Source organism: Pithys albifrons, chromosome 13, assembly GCF_047495875.1.
Source record: "Pithys albifrons albifrons isolate INPA30051 chromosome 13, PitAlb_v1, whole genome shotgun sequence".
In the NCBI taxonomy this organism is placed as follows: domain Eukaryota; kingdom Metazoa; phylum Chordata; class Aves; order Passeriformes; family Thamnophilidae; genus Pithys; species Pithys albifrons.
Window position 1 is genome coordinate 21,603,497 of NC_092470.1, and position 20,060 is coordinate 21,623,556.

At 57.4% G+C, this 20,060-nt stretch overlaps 1 protein-coding gene across 1 annotated transcript in view; it reads left to right on the plus strand.

The window, feature by feature from the left end:
* FRMD5 (FERM domain containing 5) overlaps window positions 1-20,060 on the plus strand; it is a 77,313-nt gene that overhangs the window by 41,754 nt on the left and 15,499 nt on the right. Inside the window, exons 2-4 of the mRNA XM_071568245.1 lie at window positions 16,552-16,656; window positions 17,833-17,875; window positions 18,410-18,488. Of these exons, the coding sequence (XP_071424346.1) occupies window positions 16,552-16,656; window positions 17,833-17,875; window positions 18,410-18,488 (227 nt within the window). The remainder of the gene's footprint in view (window positions 1-16,551; window positions 16,657-17,832; window positions 17,876-18,409; window positions 18,489-20,060) is intronic.

Sequence of the window (20,060 nt, forward strand, 5' to 3'; positions counted from 1 at the left end):
GCCTTTGGAGTGCTGGCACGGTGGGATGGGGCTCTGTGGCTTCTGAGACACGGTTTGCATGTTGCCCATACAAACTGGGGGAATTAAATCACAGTGCTTTGTAATTCAGTAGCTGAAGGTTGTGCAGTGGGAGCCCCACTGGCAGGTCCTGGGAGCTCCTGTGCCTGTCCAGCATCCGACACTGGACATTCCAGAGGCTGTGCCTGTTCCTGACCATGGCAAAGTCTCTTTGTGCTGCAGGTCTCCAAACCCACTGGCTTTGGTGCCAGGGTTTGGGGCTGGGATGGGCAGTGCTGGATCCAACCTCAGTGCAGGGCTGAGAGCCTGAGGGGCCCTGGGCAGGGCCCAGCCCTGGGGAGCAGCTCAGCTGGATCCCCCACTCTGAGCAGCCGTGGGCTTTGGAGACCTGAGCATTCCTGTCCTGCTTTCACAGAGAGCTGGTGCTTCCCCAGGGGGTGGGAAGCCGAACCCTCCTAAGCCCAGAGTGCCTCAGGAGCTGCTGGTCCCCCCTCATCCCCCACCCACACCATGCACAGAGGGCTCTGCAGGAACAGGTGGGAATGGGCTTGGTTGGCTCCAGAGCACTTGGAACTGGTGGCTTTGTCCCCTTCCTGCCATGGGCTTGTTTTCCCACTGGAGATTCATCCAACAGAGGGTGGCACTGCCCTTGGTTGCCCCTCGGCTTCGGTGGCTGTGGCAGTGGGTGGGTTTGGCAGTTGGTTTTGTGGGGCCAGGTGGGTTCCCCTCCCTTGGGCACACTCCTGGTTCCTCACTGAGGTGCCAGTTCAGCAGGGCCTGTCTGTGGAGCTGCAGCCACCCCTCCAGGGGCTCATCTCCAGCCTCGATGCTTTGTCAAACATCTTTTTGTTGAGTGGAGCTGAGAATTCTTTATTCTGTCGGGTTTGATATGCAAAGTAAACACGTTAACATGAAGGCAGATTCCAGCGGCGTTTGGGATCTCACTGCTGCTCTGAGCTGAGCAGGGCTGGGCATTGGGGGGTGCTGTGCACTGGGAATGGGCTGAGAGGGCTGAGAGCTGAGCACTGGGAATGGGATAAGAGGGATGAGAGCTGAGCACTGGGAATGGGCTGAGAGCTGAGCACTGGGAATGGGCTGAGAGGGATAAGAGCTGTGCACTGGGAATGGGCTGAGAGGGCTGAGAGCTGAGCACTGGGAATGGGCTGAGAGGGCTGAGAGCTGAGCACTGGGAATGGGCTGAGAGGGATGAGAGCTGTGCACTGGGAATGGACTGAGAGGGCTGAGAGCTGAGCACTGGGAATGGGATGAGAGGGCTGAGAGGGCTGAGAGCTGAGCACTGGGAATGGGCTGAGAGGGATGAGAGCTGTGCACTGGGAATGGGCTGAGAGGGCTGAGAGCTGAGCACTGGGAATGGGCTGAGAGGGATGAGAGCTGTGCACTGGGAATGGGCTGAGAGGGATGAGAGCTGTGCACTGGGAATGGGCTGAGAGGGCTGAGAGCTGAGCACTGGGAATGGGATGAGAGGGCTGAGAGCTGAGCACTGGGAATGGGATGAGAGGGCTGAGAGCTGAGCACTGGGAATGGGCTGAGAGGGATGAGAGCTGTGCACTGGGAATGGGCTGAGAGGGCTGAGAGCTGAGCACTGGGAATGGGATGAGAGGGCTGAGAGCTGAGCACTGGGAATGGGATGAGAGGGCTGAGAGCTGAGCACTGGGAATGGGATGAGAGGTCTGAGAGGGCTGAGAGCTGAGCACGGGGAATGGGCTGAGAGGGCTGAGAGCTGAGCACTGGGAATGGAATGAGAGGGATGAGAGCTGAGCACTGGGAATGGAATGAGAGGGATGAGAGCTGAGCACTGGGAATGGGGTGGCTCCAGAGCCAGGAGAGCTGTGCACTGCCTGTGATGATGGTGGTGTGATTAGATCATTTATTTGTGGAATATAATGTGGGAAATGGTTTGCTGTTAGAAATCTGGGCTGGTTTGGGGGGCTGCTCCCCCCATTGAGGGTGTGGAGGGTGCAAAGAGGGTCTTGTTTCCTTACCAGGCTCTCCCACACCTTTTGCAGTGCAGTGATGAGTTGAAGGGGGAAGCCCTGGATGACCTGAGGATAGAATCAGCCCTGCACCCCCAGCATGGCTCGGTGGGCTGGGGATGAGCCACAGTTCCCATCCCCTGATCTGGGCTGTGGCAGAGGTTACACAGCCATCTGGGTTTGAATCAACATCTTCCCACAGGAACGTGGATATCCTGGTGCTTGGCAGAGGGGGACAATATCCAGCCCTCCAGTGTCTCCTGCCAGGGGCTGTGACACAGCCAAGGGGAGGATGTGCCAGCACTCAGGACAGAACACAGAAATAAGGTCACTTGTTTCTGTTTGAGAAAGAACAACAAAACAAGTAATCCTGCTTCTGGCTTGCTGGGCATGGTTGGATCCTGCTGGACAGCTTGGGAAATGGATGGAACGAGTTTGCCTGCCACTTCTCCAAGAGTTTGCCATGGAGGATGGCACATCCTCCCTGCAGATGTTCTGCAGATCCTGCCTAAATCCAGAGCTTTAAATACCAAGTCTGTGCTCCAGTCTGGTGCAAGCAGATGGTTCCCCACCTGGGGGCTGAGCTGGGCTCAGTCTTGGCCTTGTGCTGTCTCAGCATCTCCCCCCGGGGCCCTGGCTCTGAAGGGGGGTGGGGGACATCCCGGGGGTGGCACTGGGGGCAGCATTGCCTGCTCTGAGCTCCAAAGGCCCTGAAGGTCCCTGACATGTTCACTGCACCCTCCCAGCACTGTGTCTGTGGGTGTTTGCAGGGAAATGTCAGCCCACATCACCATTCCCCAAATCACAGTACCCAGGGAATGCTTTGTGCCCTCTCAGGTTAATCTGAAAAGGTCATGTGTGACACTGACATGTGACTGGAAGGACAAAGGGCTTTTTGGGGCTTTTCTTTAAAAATAGAACTGCTGAGCGAGGCCCCATCCCCTGCACTGTCCCCAGGGACTGTCCCCAGGGGAGCTCCGTGCTGAGCTGGGCCATGGGCTCCCTCCTCCTGCTCCTGTGTGTGTGGCTGAGCAGGGCCGGGGGTGTCCATCCCTCCTGGGGGCTGCAGGGAACACGTGTGTTCAGCACAATGGCACCTTGCAGACCCCTGTTGGCCCCACAGCAGAGCCACCAGCTCTGGGGACCAGCTGGGGTGACAGGAGCTGAGCTGCCCCTGCAGCCCCCAGGGCTCACCCACAGCTGAAGGGTGGCCCAGGGATACTGAGGGACTGTCTGGGTGTCCAGCTGGGGGTGAGAAGGAGAAAAGGTTCCAGGGAGACCTCAGAGCCCCTTCCAGTGTCTAAAGGGAAGCTGGAGGGGGACTTGGGACAAGGAGTGGAAGGACAGGACACAGGGAATGGCTTCCCACTGCCAGAGGGCAGAGTTAGGTGGGATATTGGGAAGAAATCCTTGGCTGGGAGGGTGGGCAGGCCCTGGCACAGGTGCCCAGAGAAGCTGTGGCTGCCCCAGCCCTGGAGGTGTCCAGGACCAGGTTGGACAGGGCTTGGAGCAACCTGGGTTGGTGGAAAGTGTCCTGGCCACAGCAGGGGATGGGACTGGATGGGCTTTAAGATCTTTTCCAACTCAGACCATTCCAGGATTCTGTGGGTCAGCAATTACTGGTCACAGCTCACCCAGGAGGGTGTTGCTTTTTTTCCCAGCCTGGTCACCATTCCTGGTCTTCTTCAAGGCTTTGACATACAGGAGAAGGCAGAGAGCCCTGGAGAGGGAACGTGAAAGGTCAGTGTTCAACTAACAGTGCTTTTGTTGGGTCCCAGGTGAAACCAGGCATTTGCATTTAAATGAATATGTATTTTGAAACAAAGGCCTTGCTGAGATGACAAACACATTTACTCCTGTGCCTGTTCCTGATGTCAGTCCAGCAGTATTAGGAAGTAAAACCACATCAGCTAAATCACTTTTTCTTCCTTTCCTTTTCCAAAAACCACAGTAAATGCTGTAAATACTCAGAGCAGACCTGAGCAGCCAAAACCTTAAATGAGAAAAGAAGTGGAGGGTTTGCAGGGTCTGTGTGTGACGCCTGGGAGAACAATCTCAGCACCATTCTGCAGTTCCAGCTCAGCTTCTCTTTCAACCTAAAACCCTGGTAAAGAGAGAAAAATCTGCTTCCAGACAGGAGGACAAACAAGTTGGCTCCAGATGACCCAGAAAGCAAAGTGGGGATTTTTTTGTTTGGGTTTTAGGGGTGATTTTAGTCCTTAGTGCACCCCAAAGCCTGTCCAGGACTCCCTGGACCCCTCGATGGAGTGAATGGAACTGGCACAGGATGGGCTGTCACCAGGGCTGGACTGCAGCAGTGGCAGCCCTGGGTCTGTGATGCCACGGGCTGCAGGTGGCAGGAGCCCATGATGGCATCTTCTGCACTGACCCAGTGCTTTTGGCTCCCCATGGGCACTGGGCTGGTGTCAGGGGTTGCTTTGGGACACCAGAGAGATGGCAGGTGACCTGTGACCTGTCACTTCCATGGCATTGCTCCCAGGAGCTCCAGGCTCTGCCCACTGAGGTGGCACAGCACAGGACTGGGCACAGAGTGGCACTGGGCAGGCTCCTGTCCCAGCCAGGGTGGGATTTTGTAGGGATGGGCACCATAAAACACCAATTACAGGCTCTGCTGTCATTCCAGGTTCTCATCTGAGTGTGCTCTGCCTCAGGTTTGTGATGAATAAAACACAAACTCTCTGAAGTCGACACCCAGCTGCTCAACAAGCTTGTAGAGCATTTAGTGTTGGAGCTGGGCTGTGATCACACACTCCGGCCCAGGCTGGCACCTGGGAATGCCCAGCTGGGCAGGGGGGATGCTGTGCTGGGGTCCCTGCCTGGTCCCTCCCTGCAGGGAGGTGGCCTCGGTCCCCTGGAGGTGACGCTGAGGGCAGAGTCCCTTTCTGAAGGTCTCCACTGTCCAAGTGCCAGTGCTGTCAGTGCCTGCATGAGCTGCCTTGGGGGCAATGATGGCATGGGGACTTTGGCAGCAGGGTGTGGGCTGAAGGGTTTCCTTCTGCCCATCCCAACCCCCCTGAGTGGAGCTCTGTGGGCAGAGTCCCTCCAGGGGGAGGGCAGTGGGGAGCAGGGACCAGTGGGGCTCTTCCTGGGGCAGAGCAGCTGCTGGGCAGCATCCCTGGTGCCCACAGTACCCCCCACTCAGCAAGGGGCAGCCAGAGCAACCCGGTGCTGGCACAGCCTCCCCCAGACCCCGCTGGAAAGAGGAGTCACAGCAGCTTTTCCTGCAATTTCAGCTTTTCCAGCCTGTGAGGCTGCTCTCCCCAGAGCTGGACTCTCCTCTCTCTCTCTCTCTCTCTCTCTCTCTCTCTCTCTCTCTCTCTCTCTCTCTCTCTCCTGTGCAGGTGCTCCCTGTGCAGTGCCCAGAGTGTCACCTGAGGTTTGTCCACCCTGTTACTGATAAAATAACGTTGTTGTGGTGCAGATTTCCCTCCCACAGCGCTGGTGTCTGTGTCTTACCTGCTGCTGAAGGCACTGCCAGATTTATTGGGGAGTTTCTGCTCCCTGCCCCTCTATGAGTGGGGCTCATTTTGTACCTTAAAAGGACACTCTGCCTCTCCCTGGAACTCCCCCCGGGGATGGTGAACCCTCTTGCAGCCCAGTGCTGTCTGTGGTTATAGAATCCAAGTCCTGTAGTTAATATTCAAGGAGCAATGCCACATCTCCCAGGACAAATATCTTCCCGTGGCTGGGTAAATCAAAGTTCATTATCATGTTAATCTGACTGATTGCAGCCTCCCAGAAGGATTCCACATATGGTCATTCTTGTAGCACAAATAAAAGCTGGTTTGCCTCAATCACGAGGCTTGAGCTCCTCTCTTGGTGCCTGATGGTCTTTATTCTTGAGATGCAATTACAGGAGATGGAGATATTAATTGTTCAATTGTTTTCAAACATGCTCTTAGTTTTGAACACCTGCCTCGTGTTTGGAGTCAGGCATTTCCCTTATTTTTATTGCTTTATTTATTTATTATTTTATGGCTATATTTATTTATTAAGCTCTGGTTTTTAATCAGTGGAAGTGTGAGCTGAGTCCCACCTCCTCTCCATCCCTTCGGGGCCTGCAGGGATCCTTGTCTTTTCTGGGAATCCTTGGCACTGGTCCTGGTGGGGGGCAGGGGACCCCTTTTCATGGGGTTTTCGGGGTGTGCTCGGGGGTCTGACTGACGCTGCCGGCCCAGCGCTTGTCTCGCATCTCACACCAAATGATTCCAGCCGTATTTGCAACACAAAAACAAGGGCTTGGGGACACCTGACACTGGTGGAGTACAAGCAAATGAAACGGCCCATCCCACCCTGCGGGCCCGCTGGGACTCTCGGCAGCCCCTCCAGCTCCAGCTGGGGATGCAGCGCTGGGGCGGCCGGTCCAGGGACATCCCGGGGCTGGTTCGGGGACTGCGGGTGTGGGAGCCGCTGTGCCCACCCCGCTGCCAGGGCAGGGGAGGGCGAAGGGAAAGCTGGACTGAGGCTCTGCTGGGCATCATTGCATCCCTCACCCTTCGATTCTTCCAGCACCGCACTTCGCTTTCACGAAAAGTAAATTTTTTATGAACCATTTATAGTTTCCTTTCTTGCCTCCCCTGAGCCTCGTGCTGCAGCCGGTGCTGGAGGGAAGGGAAGGGCTCAGCAGGAGCGCTGCCAGGAGGGCTGGGGGTGCTGGGGGTGCTGGGGCTGAGGGTGCCAGGAGGGCTGGGGGTGCTGGGGGTGCTGGGGCTGAGGGTGCCAGGAGGGCTGGGGCTGCTGGGAGTGCCAGGAGAACTTGGGGTGCTGGGGCTCCGGGTGCCAGGAGGGCTGGGGGTGCTGGGGGTGCTGGGGCTGAGGGTGCCAGGAGAGCTGGGGGTGCTCGGGGTGCTGGGTCTCCGGGTGCCAGGAGGGCTGGGGGTGCTGGGGCTCCGGGTGCCAGGAGGGCTGGGGGTGCTGGGGCTCTGGGGCTCCGGGTGCCAGGAGGGCTGGGGGTGCTGGGGCTCTGGGGCTCCGGGTGCCAGGAGGGCTGGGGGTGCTGGGGCTCCGGGTGCCAGGAGAGCTGGGGGTGCTGGGTGCCAGTGGCACACCCAGATTTGTATTTTGGTTGGTTTATTTCCCATGTCCTGGCTGCGTGTGCAGCAGTGCTGAGCACAGACAGCAGGGCTCATTCCCAAGGGTCGTGGAAAAGGATGTTGCTTCTGAAGGACAGTTCCTAATGAGACCTTGCAAACCCCTGTCCTGAGGGTTCTCCCCAGCACCTCTGCAGCTCTTCAAGGGCTACAGGGGTGGGAACAGGAGGATGCTGAGCCTTTCCTGCCTCCGACAGCTCACCATGGCTGTCCTGTCTTTGCAAACAGCTGAAGGTTTTACAAGCTCTGCCCCAGCTTTGCTGGAGTTGGGAGATGCTGGAGCAGGCTGGCAGCTCTGGGATCCCATGGGAATGTGGAACTCAGGTCCATGGGGTGGTTACCCCCTTGCACAGGCACTGGAGTAGTGGACAGCCAGTGCCCCTCCAGGTACAAATGCAGCAGCTCAGGTACAGCAGGACTTGGCACCAGCCCTGTGGCACAGAATTGCTGAGGATGGAAAATACCTCTGAGATCAGCAGGTCCAGCCATTCCCCAGCACTGCCAAGGCCACCACTAACCCATGTCCCCAAGTGCCACATCCACACTTTTAAATTGCTCCAGAGATGGGGATTCCACCTCTGCCCTGGGCAGCTGTGCCAGGGCTGGACAGACCTTTCCATGAAGATATTTTCCCAGTATCCAGCCTGAACCTTCCCTACTACAACTCAAGGATGTTTCCTCTTGTCCTGTTACTTGGAGGCAGAAATCAACCCCACCAGCTCCCCCCTCCTGTCAGGGAATTGCAGAGAGTGAGAAGGTTCCCCCTGAGCCTCCTTTTCTCCAGGATGAGCCCCCACTTTTCCCTCAACCCCTCCTGATGGTCCAGACCCTTCCCCAGCTCTGGCACCAAAGTATTTCTGGTTCCTCATGCTCCAGACAACCCAACCTGCATTAGCAGTACCCTTCTTGGATGCAGCAAGACTTCCTGACAAGACAATATTCCTCACTGGATGATCCCTATGAACATGTTTATTAACCTCTAAATAATTTATACCAGAGCTGGTTGCACCAAGAGCCTTTTGCATGTTAATGTCAGGGGAGTGCCAATTTCAACAAGAGCCACGTGGAGCCATTCCAGCCTCTGTGAATGACAAAAATGGACTTGTGTTATTGGAAAAGCCAATTTGATTTTATGGAGAGAGACTTTCAATGCCCCTCAATTATAGACTTATAAATTCTAAATGTAATTCATAAAAGCTACATGGTAGCAGAAGGTAAGGTGACATGTCATCAGTCACTGGGAGGGAAGGTGTGGGTTGCTGGAGAGCTCTCAGGGCTCAGGGATGCTCCATCCCTCCTCGGGAAGTCTCTGTGGCAGGATCCAGGCTGATGCAGGCCAGGAGCTCTTCACTCCAGGTTCCAATTAGCAGATGGGTCATGATTAGGAGGTGGGAATGTCCTGCCTTGTGCTGGCTGATGTTGGGATGAATGGAGGAAATGATAATTCATAGAACCCCAGGATGGTTTGGGGTGGAAGAGACCACCCCCTGCATGGGAGGGACACCTCCCACCAGCCCAGGTTGTTCCAATTTCCATCCAGCCTGGCCTTGGACACTTCCAGGGGTAGGGCAGCCACAGCTGTTCTGGGCACCCTGTGTCAGTGATGGAGGAAATCACTAATTACAAGCAATGCTGGGATTCCAGGTACCCCAGTGGGTGTGCAGGGAAAGCATAGAAAAAACTACTTCTTGCCTTAAATGAGTCACAGTAGTAGATTCTGTGCTCCATTGCACTGCTAGAGGTGATGTGGGGTCCTGCTGGGAGGGGTCCTGCTGGGAGGCTCACATCTCTCCCCAGCCAGGGGGCCTTTCTCTGCACCCCTGGTGAGGTGCAGCCCTGCCCATTTCACCTGGTGAGGTGCAGCCCTGCCCATCTCACCTGGCAGAGGTGCAGCCCTGCCCATCTAACCTGGTGAGGTGCAGCCCTGCCCATCTCACCTGGTGAGGTGCAGCCCTGCCCTGCTCACCTGGCTGAGGTGCAGCCCTGCCCTGCTCACCTGGTGAGGTGCAGCCCTGCCCATCTCACCTGGCTGAGGTGCAGCCCTGCCCATCTCACCTGGCTGAGGTGCAGCCCTCCCTTGCTCACCTGGCAGACGTGCAGCCCTGCCCATCTCACCTGGTGAGGTGCAGCCCTGCCCTGCTCACCTGGCTGCAGGTACCACCCTCCCTGCAAACCCAGAGTGACTGCAGTGCTTGTTGGGATGGTTTCAAAACCTCACATTTATTTTTCCTTTAATTATTTTTTCCAATGCCTGTGTTTAATGCCCAGTAAGGATTTGCAGGGTGTTCAGCTGCCGCTCTGGCCGGAGCCTGTGCTGGCTGTGCCTGGCTGGGACTCACCGAGGAGGATTTTGCTGCAGACAGATGGCCCTGTCTCTGGCACTGCAGCACCAGGATGGAGCCTGGGTGGGACACATTCCTGGTGGAGCTGGTCTGTGTAAGATGCCGTGGCTGGTGGTCCCTGCCAGCCCCGCTCTGCTGCTCGGGGTCTGGTGAGTGCTGGCACTGCCAACCCCCTGCTCCGGTGCCATGCCCTGCTCTGGTGCCCCCGTCCATGGCACTGGTGCTGTTCAAGGAGCCAGAACAGGCAGGGAGGAGGGAGCTGCCATCCTGGGAGCGATGGGGCTCTGCAGAGAGGTGCCTTTTGCCCAGCCAGGGTCTCTCCCAGCCTGCCAGGATCAGCGCTGGGGGCACAGGGAGCGGCTGTGCAGCACCGGTGCCACCTGCCATGGGCTCTGTGGTGACAAAGCACAGGGACAAACTGCCCCACCTGGGCAGTGGGACAGTGTGGCTTTGCTCTTCTCTACTCTGTTTCCAGCACATCTCACTCCTTGCTGGGAAGATGCCAGGGCTGTGGGATTGTGCCTGGAGGGCTGGGATGGGTAAGCTCAGGGGAAAGCACAGAGTAAGTTTTCCAAAGACCTTGGGAGTGTGGAGCTGTCGGGAAAACTCATCAGACAAGATGAAACCTCCCCAGCTGCAGCAGGAACAGCAGATGGGGCCATAGCCCTGTCACTTTGCTTGCTGAGAGCCTGGCACATGCTTGGGCCACAAGTCCCTGGTTATTAATGGATTTTAAAAGTTCTCAACTGATGTCCCACTGCAGACTCTTTCCTAAACAGGGACATCAGCAGCTGAAATTCCACGATGGAGAGCCGTGGAGAACCTTCTGCACACGCCAGCAAGTGAAAGGTTTGAAAAACCTGCGGGGGATTAAGACGGGAATTGATAATCTGGAGTTTAAGGCTCTGAGAGTCCCTTCATTAGGAACTTTCCTTCTCAAGAGCTTTATAAACTTCTGGATCAAACTGCCCGGATAAGTCTTGAAGACAGAAATTACTGTGTCAGCAAGGAGGAAGGATTAGAGATAACAGGGAATTAATACTGAAATGCATGTGCTATAAATATACCAGGATTACACTGGAGTTATGTAAAACCCCTTTTCCTTACTCTGAGTCTCCTTGGGTGGACAGGCACTGGTGGGCCCCAGTGGGCTGTGGCAGGGCAGGTGGACACTCTCCTGGAGTCCTGCATTCACTGATGGCTCCCAGAGCATCTTCTCCTGTCATCTTTATAGGATTTAGAGGAACAGTTTCAAACTGACAGGGTTAGGTGGGATTTTGGGAAGGAATTCCTGGCTGGGAGGGTGGGCAGGCCCTGGCACAGGTGCCCAGAGAAGCTGTGGCTGCCCCATCCCTGGAAGAGTTTCAGGCCATGTTGGATGGGGCTTGGAGCACCCTGGGCTGGTGGGAGGTGTCCCTGACCATGGCAGGGGGTGGCACTGGATGAGCTTTAAGGTCCCTTCCACCCCAAATCCACCTGGGATTCTGTTTTAGTCAGTCTGTGATCTCAGGACACCTTTCCCTGCCCCACATCACCAGGAGGTTTCGACACCTGCACAGGAGTCACAGACACTGTGAGAGCTGCCCAGAGCCCTGCCCTGCCAGGGAACATGTCCTGTCCCTTGGGGACACCTGCCAAGTGTTTTGGGGTGTCTGCAGCTGTGCTGCCCCCACAGCCCCTCCCTGGGGGACCCTGGGGACAGAAGTGTCAGTGCAGGTAACGCTCCCCACTGGAGGCTGGAGCACTCTGCTCCTCCAGGCATCCTTACAGGTTTCTGGGCTGCTTATTCCCTGCCTGGAAATTAATGTTCTCAGGGCTATTTTTGCCCATTTCCTCCTCGTTCCACAGCTCAGCTGGGACTGGCTCCCTGTGAGGGCTGAGAGCTGCCAGTCAGGAGGACCTGGCCCTGCCTGCAGAGCCAACATTAACTTTGTCCGAGGGATGATGAATCCTGGCTCATACAGCACAATGCCCAACTTGGAAAATGAAGCATTTAAACCACAATATTGCAGTCAAATTGCAAGTGAAAATCTCTTCGTGTTGGCAGTGGAGCAGGAGGGTCTTTGATCTCTCCCAGCTCAGATGTTGCTGCCAAAGAGACTTAAGCTTAAAACTTCACTTTGTAAAATAGACTTTTTTGACAGTTTCCTTTAAAAAAATAATCTCCTCCTAAGCTCAGGAAGCAGGGACGAGTGGGCAGCCCACAAGGAGATTTCCAACCCAAATAATGCAGGAAGGAGCTGCTTTCAGCTGCTGCTGTTGCTTCTGTAAATCCTGGGCTTAATCCACAGAGTGGCTGCCGGGAACGCAGAGTCTGAGCCCCAGAAGTGCAGGCTGTGCTGGGGCTGGGGGTCAGGCTGGGGGGCCAGGACTGTGGGGCTGGGGGTCTGTGGGGGGCTGGCTGGTGGCTCAGCACTGTGCTGGGATGGAGGTGGTCCCAGACAGAGTGTGCTGAGCTCTGTTGAGAAGCTGAGGCTGCTGAGCCCCTGCCCCCCTGGCACAGGGGGGCTCCTGTCTCCTGCATCACACAGGTGCATTTCCCACTGGAAAATCCAAGCAGGATCTCCCTGCCACCAACACAGCACTGCCCTGTCTCCCTCATGAAAAGCAACCATAAAACTCCCTGGAAGAGCTTGTTCAAGGGCTGCTGAGGAGCCCATCTGGCCACAAGCAGAGCACAGCAGATCTCAGCACGAAGCTGGTGCTGACAGGGCACTGCTCCTCGGGGGCCTCAGAGAGGAGCTGCAAGGCTGGATGGCCCCGAAGGGCTTTGCCAGGAGGCAGGGCAGGTAGTGATGGATCCTGGCACCAGCACCACTCCCCTCTCCCTGGCAGTGTCCCCTCGGCAGGGTTTGTCCCTCAGCCAGCTCCTCCTCCTCAGGAGAGAGCCAGGGCAGCAGGAGTGAGGGGTGACATGGGCCTGGGGCTTGGTGCCCCTGGCATGTCCCTGGGGTTTCATGTGTGCCCCACAAGGGTGCAGGGAGGGTAGGTGGGTGCCAGGGTGCTGTGGGTGCTGCCACGAGTGCAGAGGGCTGTACCTCCAGGCCATGGTCCCCTCTGAGCCCTCCCACCCCAAACTGGTCTGGTCCCACAGTCTGTCCCCCAAGACCCCATCTTGCCCCAGTGAGCTCAGCCAGTCTGCAGGGATGAGCTGAGACACTGGGATGTGCTTGGGGCTCCAGAGATCCCACAGAAATGGGGAGTGCCGTGAGATCCAGTCCCAGTGACACCCATGGCCAAGGGTGGGTGTGAGGGAGGATGTGGGAGCTGAGCTGAGGGGGTCAGACCCTGCCAGAGCTGCCCTGCAGTGTGCCAGGGTGACGTGGCTGAGGGACAGAAAGCCCAGCTCTGCAGATTCTCAGCTGCCTGGGCCACAATGCAGCCCCTGCAGCCTCAGCTCAGGTTAGAGCAGGGAAATCAGGGCCATTATGAATCAGAACATTGCAGGGTGTGTGGTGATCTGAGCTGTCCTCTGCAGTTCTGAGTGGGAGCAGCAGCAGCAGCAGCACAGCCACGATGGCTCCACAGCCCAGGCTGCACCTGAACCCTCCATAGCCCAGTGCACCCTCCTCAATGACAGTCACACGGTGCCCTTTGGCACCCAGAGGTGTCTGGACATGGTGCTCTCTTTGGCTGCACCTCTTTCAGGGTTTACAAGTTCTAAGTCATGGGATCACAGAATCAGACTCGTTTGGGCTGGAAGGGACCTTAAAACTCATCCCATCCCACCCCCTGCCATGGCAGGGACACCTCCCACCAGCCCAGGTTGCTCCAAGCTCTGCCCAACCTGGCCTTGGACACTCCCAGGGATGGGGCAGCCACAGCTTCTCTGGGCAGTCTGGTCCTCACCACCCTCCCAGCCAGGAATTTCTTCCCAGTATCCCACCTAATCCTGGCCTCTGGCAGTGGGAAGCCATTTCCCTGTGTCCTGTCACAGTTCCTGATGAGGAGTCCCTCTCCAGTTTCCTTGTAGGCACCCTCAGATACTGAAAGTCCTTGGCAGGTGTTGGCATTCAGAGCAAACCCTCAGCGTGGCACGTGCCAGCCTTGCATGTGGCATCCTAGCGTGTGACAGTGGCTGGCCATGGTCCTCCATCAGCCAGGGCACCCCGAAAGGCTGCCCTGAAACCTTCAGACAGACAGGAGCCTCATTTTATAAGAACATATAAAGATCCAAACACAGAATACTTAAGCTGGTGTTATGCAATGAGAGCTCTTTTAAGTCGTGATTTGTAGGGGCAGTTCAGATAATTTCCTGAAAGACATTCTGCTAATGATTAATTTAGAATATGTTTAATTCAAGTTAGAGAGATCAAAGAGGGAACATTCCCCCTGTAATGCCGTCCACGGTTTCACCCTTCCACCACATTCCAGGCACTGGGGGGTGTCTGCTTTGTCCTTCCTTGCAATTCCTCTGTGAAAATTTCAGAGGAAAGTAGGAGCCTTCTGCTTTGGGGCAGGGAAAGGGAGAGGAGCCTGGGGCAAACCCCTGTGGAATTTACTCCGGGAGGTGTGGAGGGATGGGGTGTTGGGGGGACTGTGGAATCAGCCTCTTCACTCCTGCAGCAGTGGCTCTGGGCCTGAGAGCCCTTCAGCTCTGTCTGGGAATGATGTAGGGGTATGTCTTTGTTTATGCATTTTCTGTTATTAGTTGTTTTAACCTTTTGTGTCCGTGCCAAATGTCCCTTTAGCTCAGCCCGCAGAGTGACCTTTTCTGCAGGAAAAGAATAAACGCAGCATTTACTGGTGTTTTCTGCATGATGAGGGAAGAGGTGCCAACACCCCTCCTGTTCCCAGTGTGTCATTGCTCCCAGCTGTGCATGGTCAGGGAAGGGGGGCTGGAATGCAGAGCCTGGGGCAGCTGAAATACGGGTTTGCTGACAGGAAATAGGAATCTTCCCTTTTTCCCAACGCCACGATGCACATGGACAGCCCAGCAGGGGTAAGTGGTGGGCTCTGCCGCCTGCCCAGGAGGGGAGGGGGCTGCAGGAGGGCAGAGCAGGCAGAGACGATGCTCTGCACTCTCAGGGTGCTCTTCCCGCCTGGCAGGACCTGCTGCCCGCGGGGAGCTCCGTTTGCTGCCGGTCCCAGCTCTGCCAAGGTTTGGCAGGAGTGCTGCCCGCACAGCTCCAGCCCATCTCCCAGCCCTGCTGCGGCTGCTCAGCCCCTCGGCTGCCGGCACTGCTGCCAGCGCCCTCCCCTCCGCCCAAACAGCTGCTCCGGTCTGCCTTTGCACGCTGAGGAGAGTGGCTTAAAACACTCGGTAACAGGGGGGGAAACAGCCTGCTCAGCTGAGCTCGGTGGATCCACTGCAGAGCCCGGCCAGAAGCCGAGGCTGCCGCAGACTCTGCAGGCAGGAGTGTGGCTGCTCCGCTGGGCTTCAGCTGCAGCTCCCAAATCCCAGAGCTCACTGCAAGGAAGACATGGAGGGGCTGGAGCGTGTCCGGAGAAGGGCAACAGAACTGGGAAGGGGTTGGAGCAGCAGGAGAGGCTGAGGGAGCTGAGAGGGCTCAGCCTGGAGAAAAGGAGGCTCAGGGGCAAATTCTCAATCTCTCCAACTCCCTGTCAGGAGGATGGAGCCGGGAGGGGGTCGGGCTCTGCTTCCAGGGAACAAGGGACAGAGGAGAAGAGGAAATGGCCTCGAGTTGTGCCAGGGAAGCTTTAAGTTGGATATTGGAAAAATTTCTTTGCCAAATGGATTGTCCAGCCCTGGCACAGGCTGCCCAGGGAAGAGGTGTGTTTTAATTCGGCATGGGAAGGTGCCAGGCTGCGAGTCGGGCTGTTCCCGGAGAGCACCAGGGCATTCTCTGCCTTCTGTGTGCTCCATGTCCCGGTGCGGCTGCCGAGGCCGCTGCGCAGAGCCAGGTGGGCAGGACGGGCTGTCCCCGGACAGAGTGGGCTGTCCCCGGGGCAGGGTGGGCACCCCGGGGCCGGGACAGCCCCTGCCCGGTGGCAGCACTGCCAGGGTCACCGCCGCATGCCCTCGGTGCTGCCCTAGCGCTGCCTGGCCCCGGCCCGAGGGCTGGGTGTGCCAGCAGCTGCCAATCCGACACCAGCACCAGGACAGTTCCCAGACGGCCGAAGCCACAGGAATGGGTTAATGCCGTCCCAGGGGGTTCTCCCATCACTGCCCGTGTCTGCCGAGCGACTGTTTGATCAGATAACGCGCTTGTTTGATCAGATAACGCGTGTGTTCTCTGTGTTTGTCAGGAAACAATGCATTCAAACGTGTTAGTGGGAAGGCAGGAGGCAGCGTGGGTGTCAGAGCAGCCTTTGATCGGCGCGGCGCGATGCGATGCGATGCGGGCAGAGCCGCTGCCTGCGGGGCCACGGCCCGCGGCTCTCGCTGCCTTGGCCGGGGCAGCCGATATAAATCATGGAAACTCTGGATGGGAGGCACTGAAATGTTAAAGGTTAATGACTCAAACAATGGACCATTTGCCAAAGCAGCAGGTGCTTTGCCGGGGCCGGGTTTGCATCCCCAGCCAAGGGGAGGAGGAGAGTTTTTGGTGTGTGGTGGCGAAACCTCCGATCTGCGTAAGAAGAGCCCAGGGCAGGGGGAAAGCACCTGCTGGAGGGGGACTGCGAGAAACCCGCCTCTGTTTAGCGAGAAGCCGGAATTTGAAGCAGATAAGGGAAGAGGCGGATAAGAAGCAGATTCTGCGAGGTGAGAGATTGCTTTTTATGGTGCCAATGTCCTCCCTCTCACAGCTGCCTCACCGAGTGCGGGCAGTGCCACGGTGCCCAGGGCCAGCACCGCTGTGGGACAGCTCCCAGCGCCGCAGTTCAGTGTGTGCTCCAGTCTGCAGAGCTGGAAATGAAATGTTAGTGAAACCTGAGATGTAGCAAGCTTTCTATCTATGATACTTCTACAATCCCCGTTTGTGTTCGGTCCGGTGCTGCCGTGGGGTCCTGCCGCCCCTCGGGTGGGATGGGAGACGGTTTCTGAGATGAAAATATCAGAGAGGTGTGTGGGGTTTGCACTGTCCTTGGTGTCACTTACAATTTTTGGCCCCCTCACCCCCTGCCCGGCTCTACCCCACCCTCCCCGTCCTGTGCCCGTCACTGAGACTCTTTGTCCTGCAGAGAGATGCCAAGGGCCAGTACCTGTTCGACCTTCTCTGCCACCACCTGAACCTGCTGGAGAAGGATTACTTCGGCATCCGGTTTGTGGACCCCGACAAGCAAAGGGTGAGAGAGAGCCCCTCCTGCCCGGCCCGGGGAAGGGGTGTCAGGCTGGTCCCTGTCGCTGAGAACCAGAGCATGAGGCCAAGGCCAGGAATAAAGGCAGGTTTAGGTGATGATGAGGGGCTCTCCCCCAGCAGCTCTCCCCTGCCCTGCCGCTGAGACAGGGGCTGTGGGTGCCCCCCTGACGGGGTCGTTCCTTTGCCCGTGGGACTGGCATCTACTCGTGGCCCTCTGAGCACCCCGAGGTCACCCCTTGCCCCACAGGGGAGGGGTCAGGATGCACGCAGGCTCTGGCGGCAGCAGCAGCAGCCCCAGTGTCCCGAATCCCTGGTGAGTCCCCAGCAATGGCTGGGATTTGTGAGCCCGAGGGACTCACCTGGCCTTCGGATCCCCGAGTGAGGGTCAGGGCTGGAAGCACCTGAGTTCGCAGAATGAGAGAATGTGATGCTGTTCCAGAGTGAGGAGAGAGGTCCTCTGGCACCGGCTCTGCAGGACCGTTTCTAGCACTCATTCACGTTTTAACACCGAGATTAGGCCATTTGACAGCTCTGTGCGGAGGATCCAAACACTTGAGTGCTGCCTCGGGCAATGGAGAGTGAGACAAGGCGTCGGAGTGAGGAGCGGAGAGCCAGGCACGACCTGATCTGACCCGGCTCCCAGCACAGCCCCGTGTCCTGCTGAGCCCCAGGAAGGTGCAGCAGATCCGGCAGAGCTGAGCACAGACCACGGGCCCAGCGAGCTGGATTCCCACGCCAAGGCTGCATGAACAAGTCCTGCCACTTCCCTGGGGTCAAAATGTGTGCAGAACACGAGCTGTTCCAGCCCTCGCTGTGAATGAGAATCTGTTCCAACACACTCTCAGACACAGCTATTGACAACAGCCTTGTGTTATGCTTCCCACTGATCAATACAACAACCAATTCCTACTCCCAGGGCACCTTCTGCAACGGCTGTAACAGGGAGAAGCCAATGCTGAGCCAGGAGCTGGGCACAGAGCTGCTCCCTGACTGTGGGACAGGGCCAGTTTGAACTCCCCCCCGTCCCATTTTGCCCTTCCAGGGACACTCTCTGACATTCAGGTGGCTTTTCTTGCCTGGAGCAGTACCAGCCTCTTCCTCATCCTTCCCACCTTAAGAAATCGCAGCCATCAGGCTTTAATTGCCTTCTTTTTCCTTTCAGCATTGGCTGGAGTTTACCAAGTCGGTTGTGAAGCAGATGCGGGGTGAGTGTTGCAGGTGTCCCAGACAGAGTGTGTGCTCCTTCCATCTTAGAAGTATTCCCGTTTTCTCCAGCCTATCCCTTCTGGGGTCAATTCGCAGCCCATCTCCCAGAAAAAGGCTCCCCCTGGAGTTGTTCTGGTGGCTTGAGAGCAGAAACACCCACCAGCAGCTCCTACTGCAGCCACAGCCAGTCATGACTCCCCAGCACGGGACTCCCCAGCATCCATGGAGACCAGGACAGGAGTGATGGAGATGAGGAAATAAGATTTGGGGGTGGGGAGTGGTTTGGGTGGCCAGCAGATAGTGCTGCTGGTGCTCCCCACAGCTTTATCAGGGACATCTGCACTTCATGGCCACTGCAGAGAGGAATGTCTCTGTGCTTGTCTGCTCCCTCCTCACCAAGGGCAGGTGTGTTTGAGGGCAGTGGGGCAGGCAGGGGAGACCCCGGCAGTATCTGATTGTGTCCTCGAGCGGGGTGGTTTGGGATGAAGGGGCCAGCCCTGCCCTTGGGTGACACTGTCCCTGTTCTCCTGCAGCTCAGCCTCCCTTTACCATGTGCTTCCGCGTCAAGTTTTACCCCACGGACCCCGCGGCGCTGAAGGAGGAGATCACCAGGTACGGAGGGGACAGTGCCACAGGCTGGGCCATGGCAAGGGAGGCTTGGCCAGGGCAGGAGCACGAGGCCAAGCTTTGTTCTGTAGGCAGGGGAGAGTAACAGCACGGACACTTCAGAATTGTCCCAGCTGTCGGGGAAAAGCCAGGAAATACCTGTGCTGAGTCAGCACGTGGAGCCATCACACCTGGTGGGGAGCACAGGCTGAGGGTGGTGAGGCACAGGCACAGCTTGTCCAGAGGAGCTGTGCCTGCCCCATCCCTGGAAGTGTCCAAGGCTGTGTTGGATGGGGCTTGGAGCAACCTGGGATAGTGGAAGGTGTCCCTGCCATGGCAGAGGGCTGGAATGATGTGGTCTGTAGGAGTCCTTCCAGCCCAAACCACTTCAGGGTTCTATGGTTAAATCCCCTGCTTTGGTCTTTGGCTGCAGTTGGTTCCAAATGCACCTTCCAGGGCAGAGAATTCCAAATGTGGCACCGTCACTGTAACACCCATTGGTGCTGCTCACACTCCTGTCACTCCAGAATGAACCATTTGTGCCACTGCCCAAGCTCAGCTCAGGGTGTCCTTATTGTGCTCAGTCTGTTGGGAAGGACTGGAGTGCCCCCAGTCCCCCTGGCACTCCCTGGCAGCAGTTGGGAAGGGCTGCAGTGCCCCCAGTTCCCCTGGCACTCCCTGGCAGCAGTTGGGAAGGGCTGCAGTGCCCCGAGTCCCCCTGGCAGCAATTGGGAAGGGCTGCAGTGCCCCCAGTTCCCCTGGCACTCCCTGGCAGCAGTTGGGAAGGGCTGGAGTGCCCCCAGTTCCCCTGGCAGCAGTTGGGAAGGGCTGCAGTGCCCCCAGTTCCCCTGGCACTCCCTGGCAGCAGTTGGGAAGGGCTGGAGTGCCCCCAGTTCCCCTGGCACTCCCTGGCAGCAGTTGGGAAGGGCTGCAGTGCCCCCAGTTCCCCTGGCACTCCCTGGCAGCAGTTGGGAAGGGCTGCAGTGCCCCCAGTTCCCCTGGCACTCCCTGGCAGCAGTTGGGAAGGGCTGCAGTGCCCCCAGTCCCCCTGGCACTCCCTGGCTCAATCAGCCACAGCCTTTGGCGTCAGCAGCTCAGACACTCGGGGAGTGCTGGGAGATAAAGTGCAGTGCACAACCTGACAGCACTTCTCCAGAGTTTCTATCTTTAGGGGCTCTTCAGGCCACTCTTCCTGCCAGGAGGAAGGACATGAGGAGAACTCATGGAGCAACTGCAGCAGCTCTGGAAAACAAGCTGTGGCCGTGGATCTCTGAGCACATCAACCACTGAGGGATGGGGTGGGGAAAGGCAGCTCTGCCTGGGGCAGCTGGACCTCTGCTGGAGGGTTCTGAGCTGGCACCTACTGTAATGGGAGGCCTGAGAGCCCCTTGGAGCACCTAAAGGGGCTTCAAGAGAGCTGGAGAGGGACTTGGGACAAAGACCTGGAGGAACAGGACAAGGGGGAATGGCTTCACACTGATAAGAGTGAAGGGATAGATATGATAACAAGAATCCCTTCCCTGTGAGGGTGGTGAGGCCCTGGCTGTGGCTGCCCCACCCCTGAAGTCTTCATGGCAG